Source organism: Dipodomys ordii, unplaced genomic scaffold (assembly GCF_000151885.1).
Source record: "Dipodomys ordii isolate 6190 unplaced genomic scaffold, Dord_2.0 Scaffold137, whole genome shotgun sequence".
In the NCBI taxonomy this organism is placed as follows: Eukaryota; Metazoa; Chordata; class Mammalia; order Rodentia; family Heteromyidae; genus Dipodomys; species Dipodomys ordii.
The window spans coordinates 2,939,572-2,953,895 of record NW_012267353.1 but is presented as its reverse complement, the minus strand read 5'-3'; the positions used below and the strand labels follow the sequence as shown (position 1 = coordinate 2,953,895).

The 14,324-nt window shown below is 36.1% G+C and overlaps 1 protein-coding gene across 1 annotated transcript in view; it reads left to right on the top strand.

Moving 5' to 3' along the window:
* The window catches only part of Agtpbp1 (ATP/GTP binding protein 1), a 174,953-nt gene that overhangs the window by 95,866 nt on the left and 64,763 nt on the right, over positions 1 to 14,324 (top strand). The window contains 4 exon segments of the mRNA XM_013031059.1: positions 6,779 to 7,485; positions 12,274 to 12,357; positions 13,444 to 13,530; positions 13,615 to 13,763. Coding sequence (XP_012886513.1) covers positions 6,779 to 7,485; positions 12,274 to 12,357; positions 13,444 to 13,530; positions 13,615 to 13,763 — 1,027 coding nt within the window.

Sequence of the window (14,324 nt, the reverse complement as noted above, 5' to 3'; positions counted from 1 at the left end):
TGGGGGTGGGATCCTCGTGGAGAATCCCGGCTGGTAGGTTTCTCTGTTCCTGGCGATCCGCTGTTCTGCGAACCGGTACCTGGTATCTGCAACCGGTACCTGGTATCTGTGAGCGGCCCCCTGTGTCTCTGGGGCTCTGGCAGCCCCCGTCCCGCCGGCTGGCCGGAGGCTTGGCGCTCTGCCGCGCGGCCAGTAAAGGTTGGGGGAGGGGTCTTCGCTCTTCTCTGTTCTGAAATTCTTCTTTTCCTCTCTTTTTTTATTATTTTTCACCTCTAGTTTTTCTCTGAGTGTTCGTCTTTTTGTTGTTGTCGGTCTCTTGGGGAGATTAAGCGTTGGAACTCGAACTCTCTTTTTGGTTGGAGAGAGCTGTGGCGTTTCCCTAACTGCCCCGTCGCCATCTTGGTCCCCCCTCTCCTAATTTTTCTTATTTCAGTTTTTCCTTTAAAAGCTCTGCAGTATTGTTATATTTTATTGCAGTCAAAATTTTTGTTTGCTGTTATGTATAACAATGAATATATTTGAAGCCTAAATTTGAATATTGACATATATGCAGAAATTCTAGTTAGTCTTGACATTCTGTTAATGAGATTCTTTCCTCGTGCATTCCATGATGCATGGAAGCACATTACTTGAACTGTGATCATTTCCCAAACTAATTTATCTGTTTTCAAATGAAAAAGTTAAACAACAAACATGTCTGTTACATTCAGTGTATTATGTTTAGTTATTTAGTTACAGTATACTCTTAGAATTTAAGAATTTTTATTTGTGCTTACTAGAACTTTTATCTGGAGTTATTTTCTTTTGTCTGAAAAATGTCTAGTTGTACCATACACTGTCTCTTACCATAACTTATTTGATTCTTGAAAGTTAGTCTTTTTCCAAAACCCTCTAGTTACCTTTACAAAGTAAATGTTATTGAAGTAGAATTAATACACAATAAGTTATACTTAATTAAAACCAATGGATTTTGACAAATTTCTTTTCTTTTTGGTTGGTCGTGGGGCTTGAACTCTGGGTGCTGTTCCTGAGCCCTTCAGCTCAAGGCTAGCATTCTGCCACTTGAGCCACAGAGCCACTTCTCAGTTTTCTGAGTGGTTTTTTATTGGAGATTAGAGTCTTATGGACTTAGCTGCCTGGCTGGCTTTGAACTGTGATCCTCAGATCTCAGCCTCTCCTGAGTTGCTAGGATTACAGGCGTGAGCCACCAGCGCCCTGCTGTGGATTTTGACAAATTCTAGTCAAGAGACAGAATTATTTCCATCTTTTCAGACTACTTTTTGTACTACTACTTCTTTTTTATTTTTTTTGGTCAGTAGTACGGCTTGAACTCTGGGCCTGGGCGCTGTCCCTCAGCTCTTCAGCTTTTCAGTCAAGGCGAATGCTCTACCACTTGAGCTACAGCGCCACTTCCGGTTTTCTGGTGGTTTATTGGAGATAGGAGTCTCAGGGTCTTTCCTGCCCGGGCTGGCTTTGAACCTGGATCCTCAGCTCTCAGCCTCCTGAGTAGCTAGGATTACAGGTGTGAGCCACCAGCGCCCGGCCTTTTTGTACTTCTTATTCTGCTCATTTTCTGCCCAGCTAACCACTGGTCTATAGCATGGTGCTTAATTTTGCTTATTTTAGAACTTCTTATGAATGTCATCATACTATTTAGTCTTTAGTGTAAGACCGTTTTTACTCAGCTTATGTTTTTGAGATTTACACCTTACTACATTTTAGTGGGTTTTTGGATCAATTAGTAGTTTATAATGTGAATATTCCACAACTTATTCATGTATTGATGAATATGAGATTACTTGTAGTTTGGACTAACATAGATAAAATTGATATGAACATTTGTATATGAACCTTTAGTGGACATATACCTTCACTTGTTTGTTTGTAAATACCTCTGAGTGAAATTTCTGAGTATATGGAAAAACTTATATATTTTCACTTAATACAATCATGCTTTGGTGGCTTTTAAGGCAAAATTTTGACTTTAGTATTTCTCAATTTCCCAGAAATGCAGCTGTATGTATGTATCTATGTATGTATATTTGTATGTATGTGGATTTTCCTCTTTGAATTCCTGTTTGAAATATGTGTGTTTGGATTCTTGAGTTGTTTTCTTATAGGATTGGGAATACCTCTTGTCCTTTTTGCGCTCTTTTCTCTTTTTGTAGTTCTAATTGGTTGGATGCCATTTAATTTTCCATGTTTTTGAACTTCTTTTTGATAGTGCTTTCTCTCTTTATGCTATATTTAGTTTATTTCATCAAAGCAATTTGCCAGTTCTCTCATTGTCTTTTTGGATTCACTATGTATCAAAGTTTGTAGTTTGATTGTGTGTTGGGAGATAGCATCTCCACTGTAGCCCTGGCTTGTCTTTGCTTCTGGCTCCCTAGTCCTGGGATTACAGGTTTGTACCACCATAACTGGGTCTAAAGCATTACCTCTCTTAGTCCCCCTTTCTCTCCTCCTTTCCTTTTACCTTATTTGCTTAAAAATTAAGTATAAAATATTAACTACATTTTCTTTATATTTTTTGTTTGCAAAAATTATGTAGATACTCTAGTCTTGTTGTTGTTGCTTTTGACAGGCACTGTTAAATTCTTCCTTGAAGGTTTTTGGATCACCCTGATAATGTGAATTCAGGCTTGCAAATCCATGTGATGTGATAGCAGGCCTTTGGTACCAATTTGTGAGTAGTAACATTTTCCACCATCTTAGTGCTAAGGCTTAAAGAGTTGGTTTTCCTTATCCTTGATTGATTTGTGGGAGGGTTATTTCTAGGACCACATGTTTGAGGGTTAGCTTTCTGGGTTTCCATTTTTTGTGGTAGGATTTATCTTAGAGTAGTTTTATCTTATGTTAGTTTATCTCCAACATTTTCTTTGAGGTGAGAATACCCATGGTCACCAGACTTAGACTTTCATAATGTGAACTGCAGTCTTTTTTTTAGTTATCATAGAAATATCATAGGATAGGAGATTATAAAAAACACAAAGAAGTGGAATATTTTGTGATACTTTTAATATTATTAAAACCTTTTTTCAAGTACTTTTAAAATTCTATATGAAAGTCAATAGTAGAGAGTAAAATAAGGAGTCAGAGTCCTTAAAAACAACTTATTGATAATTTCCCAAGTATCCTGGTTTCTTTTTAACTAAGAAGTAAAGAAAACAAATTAATAGCTTTATTTACAATGATCAGACTTAGTTTAGCTGCAAATTATCCAGGCCCTGGAATTCTCGAAGTTACAAAAATATGAGCTCAAATATTTATGCCATCCAAAATAGAAACACTTTAAATGACACTTTGAATAATCATATAGATATTATACTAAAATCAGTAATCTCATGCCTGATATTAATTTTCACAGAATCCTCTCTTCATTTAATATTTGTCCTTTATCCTGTCTTTCTTAATACATATATTGACATATGTAAATGTCTTAATATCTTACATAGCAATTGTAAATGTCCTCCTACTCCCCCCCCCATAGTACCTAGCCTTCCATATTTCCTTCAACTGGTGTTTCTATGAAAATTTACTTGTTTCTTTTCTCTTCATGCTTCTACAGTCATTGTGGATTATATATACTACAGGTCTCATGTGAATTATCTTTGAATCCTTTGTTGTTAATATGATGAAAATTTGATGGTCCCAAAGAAAAAGACCTTTAAATTAACCTCACTAAATTAAAAGATAAATTGCAAATCTAGAAAAACATTTGCAAAAATGAGTTATCTAGAGAAAGAGGGTGTGTGTATATGTATGTATGTATGTGTCTCAGATTTACATGGATTCACACAACAAAAAAATATGTGTTGCAAACAAATTACTTAGGAAGAATTGCTAGTAATTAGCAAAAGTGGGGAAAATTAATTGCTTTTTTGGTAGTTAAAATATAAATTAGAATAATAGTAAATATATTCCTTAACAATTTAGAAAATTTTTTAAAAAAGCTATGTGCAAGTTATGTTGTCAAGGTAGCACTTGGAATCCTCACATATGTAGTTGTGAATATACATTAATGTGAGCATTTTGGGAGAGCATCAGGATAGTTTATATTAGGCTTTAAAATTGAATATAGAGAGGGCTGAGAAGATGGCTCAGTGGTAGAGCGCTTGCCTTGTATGCCTGAGGCCTTGGGTTCAATTCCTCAGCACCACATAAGCAAAAAGAAAAAAGCCGGAAGTGGCGCTGTGGCTCAAGTGGTAGAGTGCTAGCCTTGAGCTGAAGAGCACAGGGATAGCATCCAAACTCAGAGTTCAGGCCCCACGACTCACCCCCCCCCCAAAAAAAAAATTGAATATAGAGAGCTTGCTTCAGCAGCAAATATACTAAAATTGGAATGATACAGAGAACATTATTCATGGCCCCTGTATGAGGATGACACCCAAAATGTAAGCATTCCATATTTTAAAGCCAGGCCCATGAACAAAAAGGGAGCATGTTTTCTTTCATGTATCTTAGACATGGATCTTAGACCCCAAACATAACCCTCCCATTTAAAAGCCCAGAGGGGCATATGTTGAATTTATTGTATGCATCAGTAAAACTTGAAGGAGTAAGATCTTTGAACAATTAGCAGACAGTTTAACAAAGTAAATATCAGGAAGCTGAAATGAGAGTGAATAAAGAGGGATAGTGGGTGGGTGAATGGAGGAATGAATGAACACAAAATGGAACAGGGAATGAATATATCTTTAATACCCAGTGTGCATATGTGATAAAGAAAATGTGAAATGTACCTTGCCCATGTAATTGTAACCCCTCTGTACAGTATTTTCACAATAAAAAAAAGTTAAAAAAATGTGAAATGAGTTTGGGAAAAGGGTAGATAGGATGGGAGAAAATAATGGAAAGAGGTGACTGTGATCAAGAAATACTAGATAGTTAAAATAACCATATTAAATTTAATCCCCCTTTATAACCTTTTGAAGTTTAGAAAACAAACAAAAATAAATATAGACTCTGACCCTGTAATTCCACTTTGGTGCATAAGAAATCATTCTAAGAAAGCAAAACCTTTTCATTGCAGAGTTTTTTATATCAGTAAAATTTTGGTAATGGGTTCAATATAAACCTTACTCATCTGTTTAAATAATTTTACATTCTATTAAAGATTAAATACTCCTATTAAATGTAGGAGAATTATTAAGCCAATTAGTATTTATGTGGTTTATGTCCTGTATGGATAAAAATACTTCGAAAAGAATTAAGCATCAATCCTGTATTTTTTTTTTTTTTGTGTGTGTGTGTGTTTCTGTTTCATTTTTGGTTTGTGTGTGTGTGTGTGCTGTTATTAGGGCTTGAACTCAGTTCCTTTGGCTTTTTTGTTCAGGACTTGGGCAGTACCACTTGAGCCACACCTCCAAAGTTTGTTGGACTACCAGATCCTTCTAGGTCTCAACCTACTGAGTAGGTAGGATTGTATGTGTGAGCAACCAGCCCCTTGATTAACATCCTAATTTCAATTTGGCTTCCTTGATGCTTTTCATCTTTCTAGACCAACTTCTTCCTTGAGCTCCTAGTTTATTTGCATCTTATCAACATTAATATTCAAATATCTCATGGCTCATTTTTTGTCTTCCTTGTTTTCTTTTTTCATTGATGATTTTTATTCACATGGCATAGAATAATATCTATGACCCTAAGTTTAAATAGGTTCTGCATAAACTTTTTTTTTTTTTTTAATTTTGAGACTTATCCAGCATCTCATTTTAACCTGCATATGTGTGTCAGTAACCCACATTTTGCATGTCTGGAATTAAATTTCAAAATCATGTTTTTCTCGTTGTTGTTGGGAACACTTCTATATCATCTGCAACCTCCCTGTGATTTCTACCTTATATGTGGTCTATCAGCATATAAATTAGGTTCTGCAATATGTTCAGAAGTTCCTTGGATCACTGCAACAACCTCTCTCCTTCTGTTCTTCCTTCCTCAATCTGTTCTCAGAGGATTTCCAGAGTAGTGGTTTTCAAATCCATTTGGCCTTGCAAGGGACATTTAAAAATGTCTGGGGACACTTTTGTTTTTCACAAATAGGGAGTATGTGTATGGATGTGTGCTTCTAGCATCTAGTGTGTAGAGACACATATATACTGCTAAACACCCTGAAGTATGTAAGATAGTACCTTCTGTTCTCTCAATTCATCTACTCATGTGATAAATGCTGCTGTAGAATAGTATTCCCTCCCTCTCTTCATTCCTCCCTATATTTTTAATACTTAATGTTATGGCACTTATCCTCTTGGCTCTTAATCCCATGCAGAGCAGAATCAAAGTTCTTAAAATAGCCTCTAAGGACCTCTAGTACCTGGCCTCCTTTGGCTTCTTGGAATTTACCTTGCTTTGTTCTGTTCCATCCAGCCTGTCTTTGAACAGGCAGACATTTTTCCTCACTGATGCTGCTGGCTTGACAGTCCTCTCTGCCTAGAATGTTGTTCCCTGTGTGTAGCATCATTAGATAATTAGTGATACTTATTAAATAATGATAATTTAGTTGTGTATTTTCTGTAGTAGGACTTTGGAGGACTTTACCCTTTCTAAAATTTCCATCTTTCTGTGGTATGGAGGCATTATTTTTATAATAGAAAAAGTAAAAAAGTGTTATGAATTTTTATCATTAATGATTTTGTCTTTTATTGTATAACATTGCCTGTTTTACCCATTTGTAAAATTTAAAGCCTTGTTTTTTAAATGCCATACAAAATTGATGATGTTTTGCTAATATATTTTAATATTGGCAATAGATTAAACTTTCCTTTTTACACTTTTACAGGACTATGATTTAATCTCCAAAGAACCAAAGCCTCTTGTATTTGAGGGAAAAGTATGTGGTCCCATTGTTGTTCCTACAGCTGGTGAAGAAGCATCTGGGAATCCAAAGAAAAAAGGGGCTGTAATGAAGGAGAAAGTATCTTCTAAAGGAGAGGAAGGTGATAAGAAATCTGCTCTCATGGATGTCACAAAGGAAAATGCTAAAGATAATGACAGAACGTTATTACAGCAACTCCGAGATCCAAACAGAACTACTTCTTCCCACAGCTTAAACAATGATATTGTGAAGGCCTTGGACCGAATCACATTGCAGAATATTCCTTCTCAAACAGCCCTGTGCTCGACTGCCATAGTGAAGAAGGATTATAGTCTTCCTCTTAGTGTCCTGACATGCACAAAAGCATGCCCACATGTAGTTAATTGTGGAAATGCTCTTTTTGAGGGACGAACAGTACACCTAGGGAAACTCTGCTGTACTGGGGTTGAAACTGAAGATGATGAAGATACTGAATCTAGTTCATCAGTAGAACAGCCATCAGTTGAAGTTCCTGATGTACCAACACTCCATGACCCTGACCTGTATATTGAGATTGTGAAAGATACAAAATCTGTCCCAGAATATACAGAGGTGGCTTATCCTGATTATTTTGGTCACACTCCACCCCCATTCAAAGAGCCTATTTTAGAGAGACCTTATGGTGTACAACGGTGAGTTATAGATTTCTTTTTGCAAATAAGACTATTGTGTTAACAAATTACATATTGAAAATTACTTTGGATAATCAAGAGGAAAACTACTCTGAATTAAAATTTGTATGTGTATGTTTACCTATATGTGTTTGTAATTATATATGTTCTGCTTTTGAAATTTTTCATGGTTTTGATATTATCCTTGCAGCTTTACTGTATAACTTATTCAAATGAAGCTAGAATAACAAACAAGACCCTGTGATAAGTTAGAAATTCTCTGTAGATGGAATGTAAATATATGACAGATTCATTTGCTTAGCAATATTTATGTAGTAATTTAATATTTGAACATGGTTAAGGTATGTGATTTAAAAAGACAAAGTAGACACTAATACTTTATTTAAAAATTTAATTGTAAATATATACCCTAAACACTTGGGCTTCCTAAAAGCAGTAACATTAAATAATTAGTAGTATGCAAAGTAATATTAAATATTACAAATAGAGTTAAACAATGCCAATTTGTAATTTTGGTGTATAAGAACACCTGTGGAGTATGTCTGAACTACTTTTTGGTGATTTTATGATGATGGTTTATCAGTTTCTCAACAAAAACATAAATGCTTTTGACTAAGAAGATAGTATTTTATAAAGAAGCAAGGTCTTGCTGTTGGTTTTGAGTCTCCTTAGAATATAAGTTTTTTTTTGTCAGTTGTGGGACTTGAACTCTGGGCCTGAGTGCTGTCCCTCAGCTCTTCAGCTCAAGGCTAGTGCTCTACCACTTGAGCTACAGCGCCACTTCCGGCTTTTGGAGACAAGAATTTCATGGACTTTCCTGCTGGGACTGGCTTTGAACTGTGATCCTCAGATCTCAGCCTCCTGAGTAGCTAGGATTACACGCATGAGCCACTTGGCGCCCGGCTTAGAATATAAATTTCTTTAAAGCAACAAATGCATCTTATTTTTATCTGTAGACCTAGTGTGATTTATCACTTTTACTTGACTATTTAGTGTTATGTTTTGTGCTGGTAGTTGGCTCTTAGATCCACAGGTATGGACTCTCACTTCACATAGAATCAGGACCTTACTTCACTGGGAAGGATGTGTGGGAGTAGGCCTGGACTTTGGAATGTACTGAGTCGTTCCCCTACGCCCTTCAGGTTGTGGCATCTAGAGGCAGGTGGCCTTGTGGTTTGCTGTAATGGTGAATAACAGGCACAGGTGAAGCTCTTACTGAGAGGGAACACTCTGCACAGATGTCATCTTTTAGGATACAGACTATGCACTAAATTAGAAGCTTCCTCATAGTTGTATATCTCTTGTAAACGGCATATGGGTTTGGGAACCAGAAAGAAAGTTTGTGGTCTGTAGCATCAGAAATCTTAGTTCCGCCAGATGCTGGTAGCTCAGGCCTGTAATCCTAGGTACTCAGGAAGCTGAGATCTCAGTATTTTGGTTCAAAACCATCTGGGGCAGGAATACCTTGAGAATCTTATCTCTAATTTTCCCCAAACTGAATGTGGAACTGTAGCTCGAAGTGGTAGAGCCTAGAAGAAGAAAATTTCAGGGATAGCATGCAGTCCTTGAGTTAAATAAAGCCCCAGGACGGACCGACCAAAAGGAGAGAAAAAAAAAGAATGAAATCCTACTTCCCGTAGTGGCTCTTGTCTTTTCACAATTTTACAACCAGGGCAAACTCTGTTTTCTGTGATTGCCAACTAGATACTGTAGATTGCGTAGAATTCAGACAGATTGGGAACTGCTGTGGCTTTTCTTCATCCATTCTTGTCTCTTTTACCATTTGTGATAAATTTTTTGACCTTGTCCCTCAAACATAAACTTTAGAATTGCATTGCAAATCAAATTTACAAATTATAGTCAAACTTTTTTTTTCTTTTCTTTTTTTTTTGTCGGTCATGGGGCTTGAACTCTGGGCCTGGGTGCTGTCCCTCAGCTCTTCAGCTCAAGGCAAGCGCTCTACCACTTGAGCTACAGCGCCACTTCTGGCTTTTTTTCTTTTTGCTTATATGGTACTGAGGAATCGAACCCTGGGCCTCAGGCATGCAAGGCAAGCGCTCCACCAATGAGCCAACTTCCCAGCCCCAAAAATTTATTTTCTAAAACTGCACTCATCAAAATAAAACAGAATGAAAATATTTTTCTTAAGCACAGAAAGGCAAATGAAAAGAAATACTATTTCTTGCATATCAAATGGGCTAATATCTACTTGAACAGCATATTCTGTTGATGAGTCTCCTACACTGAGGGTGACTCTGTCAGTTGACTATACTCTGTCATATATAACCGTCAGACTGGATCTGTCATTATTAACATGTATCTTCTTTGACACATTAATCCCACCTCTAGGGAGTTTATGAGATCTACTCATAAGCTCATGCACACATGCACACACACACACATATATGTGACTTACATATATATGAAATGATTTTTCATTGAAATGTTGCCTTGAGATGGGAATTAAATCACGTATCCATCAGTGAGACAAGTGAAATAAATTATATTTTATGAATAACAATGCAATAGATAAAAACAGAACAGTATGTATTGATAAGAAAAAGCTAAGGGCTGGGAAGGTGGCTCAGTGGTAGAGTGCTTGCCTTACATGCATGAGGCCCTGGGTTCAATTCCTCAGCACCACAAAGAAAAAAGCAAAAAGAAAAAAGCTGGAAGTGGCGCTGTGGCTCAAGTAGTAGAGCGTTAGCCTTGAGCTGAAGAGCTGAGGGACAGCGCCCAGACCCAGAGTTTAGACCCCATAACCGGACCCCCCCCAAAAAAAGAAAAATCTATAAGATGTATTATTAAGTAAAATAAAGTGTTTTATGTTATTCAGGAAGAAGTGAAAACAAAATTATATTTTTGCAAATTAAAATCTGAAGGATAGTAATTAAAACTAATTGGCTGAATGGAGGGTTTGGGTTATGTACAAAGACAGACTTTTCATTTAATGCCTAATGTCATATTTGATACTGTAACAATACCAGTATATTTCTGAAATTTTAAAATATAGGTAAACTATGGAAAAGCAATATGAAGAAAGAAAATCCTGGACTTAGTTAATATTAAGTTTTGGACCTTGGGTGAAACTAAAGAAGGTCTGGAATGTAAACAATAGGGAAATGTTGATAGGAGAAAAAGCAGCAGGTAACATTTATTAAATACTTTGGAGCAGACACAGAATTGAATACTAAGCATTTTACATGCAGTATATACTTACTTATAAAAATGTGTCATCTAATGCTATAACAGCTCTATGAGGAAGATGCTGTTTTTCTTCTTTTATACAAGAGTATGTTGAAATTTAGGATTATTGAATAATTTATCCAAATTTGAACTGCTGGCAGAGCCAACATTTAAACTTTGGTCTGTATTATATCTTGTTAATGATAGATAGATAGATAGGTATTTAGTGATCATATTATCTGTAAAGAATATCCTAGTTCTTTTTCCTGGAAGATACGGATAATAACTTTATTTTCAGGGAATTCTGTTATTTTCAAGGTTCTGGGTTTTTTTGTTGTTTGTTTTTGTTTTTTAAATTAGTGGAATAAAGCTGCTCACCTTATGGGTGACAGAGAAAGAGAGAGGAGAAAGGGTTGTAGTCCCAGAATTCCTTTCAAGGACATACCTCAGTGACCTAACTTCCTCCAACTAGGCCTATGAGGATTCCATCACTTTCAGACAGTAGTAGCGTTAATGGACTGATGAAGCCTGCAATACACAAGCCTTTGGAAGACACTTTAGACTGAAACTATATCAACTATGATTTACTGAGTGCTCCTTAATACTGGGAAGTTGAGAAATAGGCTAGTTTCAGATTGGCCTGAAGAAAAGGAGTCTTTTAGATTTACAACCATTGTGTGAAACTTTTTACACTCTGCGCTTAATATATCTCTAAACCATAGTTTTGCCTTTTAGCTGGAACAGAGAAACTTGAAATTTAAATAAATGCATATGTGACTTATTCTTTACAAAAAAGTTAAACTATGAGACGCATCTATGTTATTTTAACACTGTCAAGACTTTGTGGCCAGTCTCCCTGAGGTTCTAGCATGTGGCTTCAGGCTCCCAGTCTGTTCTGTTCAGTCTACAGTTTGATGCTACCAGATAGTTAGGCTTTCACTTGTTTTAGAATATTGAAGTGCTGTGAGTGTCTCAGTCTTCTACTGAGTGGCAGGGATTTTAGGAACTTTCAGTTAGTGTCCTTTTGTTGAGCACATTTAGATCAGGCCTGGAGAATCCTGAGACCAAAAGGACCACTTTCTATCCCTGACTCAGATGGCTTTTCCTCCTTTTCAACTTTCCTTTTCTACCACAGAAAAGAGAGGAGGATTGTGCAGAACATTAAATACTCAGCTGGCTGGATTTTTTTTCCTTTTTTTTTTTTGTTGTTGTTAATCTCCTTTATATAATTTTGGACTTTTCAGATCTTCACTACCACTACTTTTAATTATCCAAAATTATTTGCCTAAGAGAATAATCACATTTCTATGTAGAAAGGCCTTATAAGCATTTTAGGCTAGCCAGCCTCCTGTTTCTCTCCTCTCTTTTCTCTTCTTTGCTTTTTTCACTGTTGGATTGTGACTGAATTCTAACACATGGCTGTTTTCCAGTTATTACTAGTTTTTGTTAAGCTGGTGATATACTTTCACTTACCATATGTAGATAGATGAATGATCATTTTAGAGAGGTTTTTATCATTTACCTTTTTTCATTCAGAATTTATTTTGGAGAATTGTTCACTGACATATATAATGAATTTTCCCCAAACTTGTATGATTTCAGGACAAAAATTGCCCAGGATATTGAAAGACTAATACATCAGAGCGATATTATAGATCAAGTGGTATATGACTTAGATAACCCAAAGTAAGTGCTTTTAAGTCCCTTTTTACTGCTTTTATGTTTACAGTAAAATTTTAGTGTTATTTCTAAGAGATTAAAAAAATTACCTCTTTTTTGGGGGGGTCTGGTCGTGGGGCCTGAACTCTGGGCCTGCACACTGTCCCTCAGCTCTTCACCTCAAGGCTAGTGCTCTACCACTTGAGCCACTGCGCCACTTCTGGCTTTTTTTTTCTGCTTATGTGGTGCTGAGGAATTGAACCCAGGGCCTCCTGCATGCAAGGCAACCACTGAGCCACCTACCCAGCCCAAAATTATCTATTTTCATCTGTGTTATGTTTTCACATTGTGACAGTGTGATAATACTTAGGTAAATCATGTTCTGTTGTTTAAGTTGTAGATGTCATAGCCTTTATTAGTTTTCAGGTGGGTTTTGAAGGTAAACACTATATTTTTGAAAAGAAAATGAAATTACCTCCACTTCAAAGTGGATAATTTCATATAGAATACTGGCTTGTGTTGCTCCTTTATTTTGTCAGGATGAAAAATTACCATCTCCTTTAGAAGGAGAGAGGTTTCCACAGTTCCCACCACTCCTTGTTATTTACTGCTTATATGAACCTGGCACCTAGTAGCAGCTACTAAGTAACTACTAAAATCAAGCTAATACCTGTAACTTTTTTGGTATTAAATAAGATTGCTGATAATGTAGATCTCTAAATTGAAAATAGTATTTTCACCTGTAAAACTTTATGGTTTATTAGAATGATTGCTACTCTTTTTTTCTTTTTCTTTTTTTTTTTTTTGCCTTTCTGTTTTTAACTTTTTTCTTGTAGGATAATTAGTATTTTAGAAATGACATTTATTCAGTGAGGCAAAGTTTTTGTTATATTAGTGTAGGAACAAGCCTGGAGTTGCAGTTAACAGTGTTTTTTGTTTTGTTTATTTTTTGTCTATAAATAGTAAGCAAAGTTTGTTCCTTGCTGTGTTTTAAAAGTAATGAGGGCAGAGTAGTAAATATAACGCTTTTAATCAGCAATGTAGTTTTGTTTAGTTTGTGTTTATCTACTTAAAACATATACATAATATAATGACTTTAAAATATTTATTTAGTTACATCATTCCAGAAGAAGGAGATATTTTGAAGTTTAACTCAAAATTTGAATCAGGAAATCTGCGCAAAGTAATTCAAATTAGAAAGTAAGTCACTTCAAATGTTTTCATTTTATGTGTACATAGGTATTTCCTTAATTTTCATCAGATATCTTTATCTTCTATTTTCAGAAATGAATATGATCTTATTCTGAACTCGGATATAAACAGCAATCATTATCATCAGTGGTTTTACTTTGAAGTCAGTGGAATGCGTCCAGGTGTTGCATATAGATTTAACATTATTAACTGTGAAAAGTCCAACAGTCAGTTTAATTATGGTAAGATAATTTTCTTTCCTATAAGAAGGCATATAGGCATCTTACTGTAGGACAGAAGTTGAACAAAAGAATCATTAACAAAAATATGTTTCAGGGCTGGGAAGGTGGCTCAGTGATATGCGCTTGCCTTGCATGCCTGAGGCCCTGGGTTCGATTCCTCAGCACCACATAAGCAAAAAGAAAAAAGCCGGAAGTGGCACAGTGGCTCAAGTGGTAGAGTGCTAGCCTTGAGCTGAAGAGCTGAGGGACAGCGCCCAGGCCCAGAGTTCCGGCCCCATGACCGGACCCCCTCACCCCCAAAAAATGTTTCAATCTCTTGCTTTATATATTTATCAAAATTCTTGGGCCTGGGGAGGTGGCTTAGTGCTAGAGTGCTTACCTTGCATGCATGAGGCCCTGGGTTCACTTCCTTGGTACCACATAAGTACAAAAATAAAATTATTTAGTAAAATTTTAAATTCTTATAGTTATTATGCAAACTTTGAAACAGGTTAGACTTTGATTTGTCAGTAAAGGGTTACTCCTGTATTAGCAAGCCCTTTACTTTTTTTTTTTTTTTTT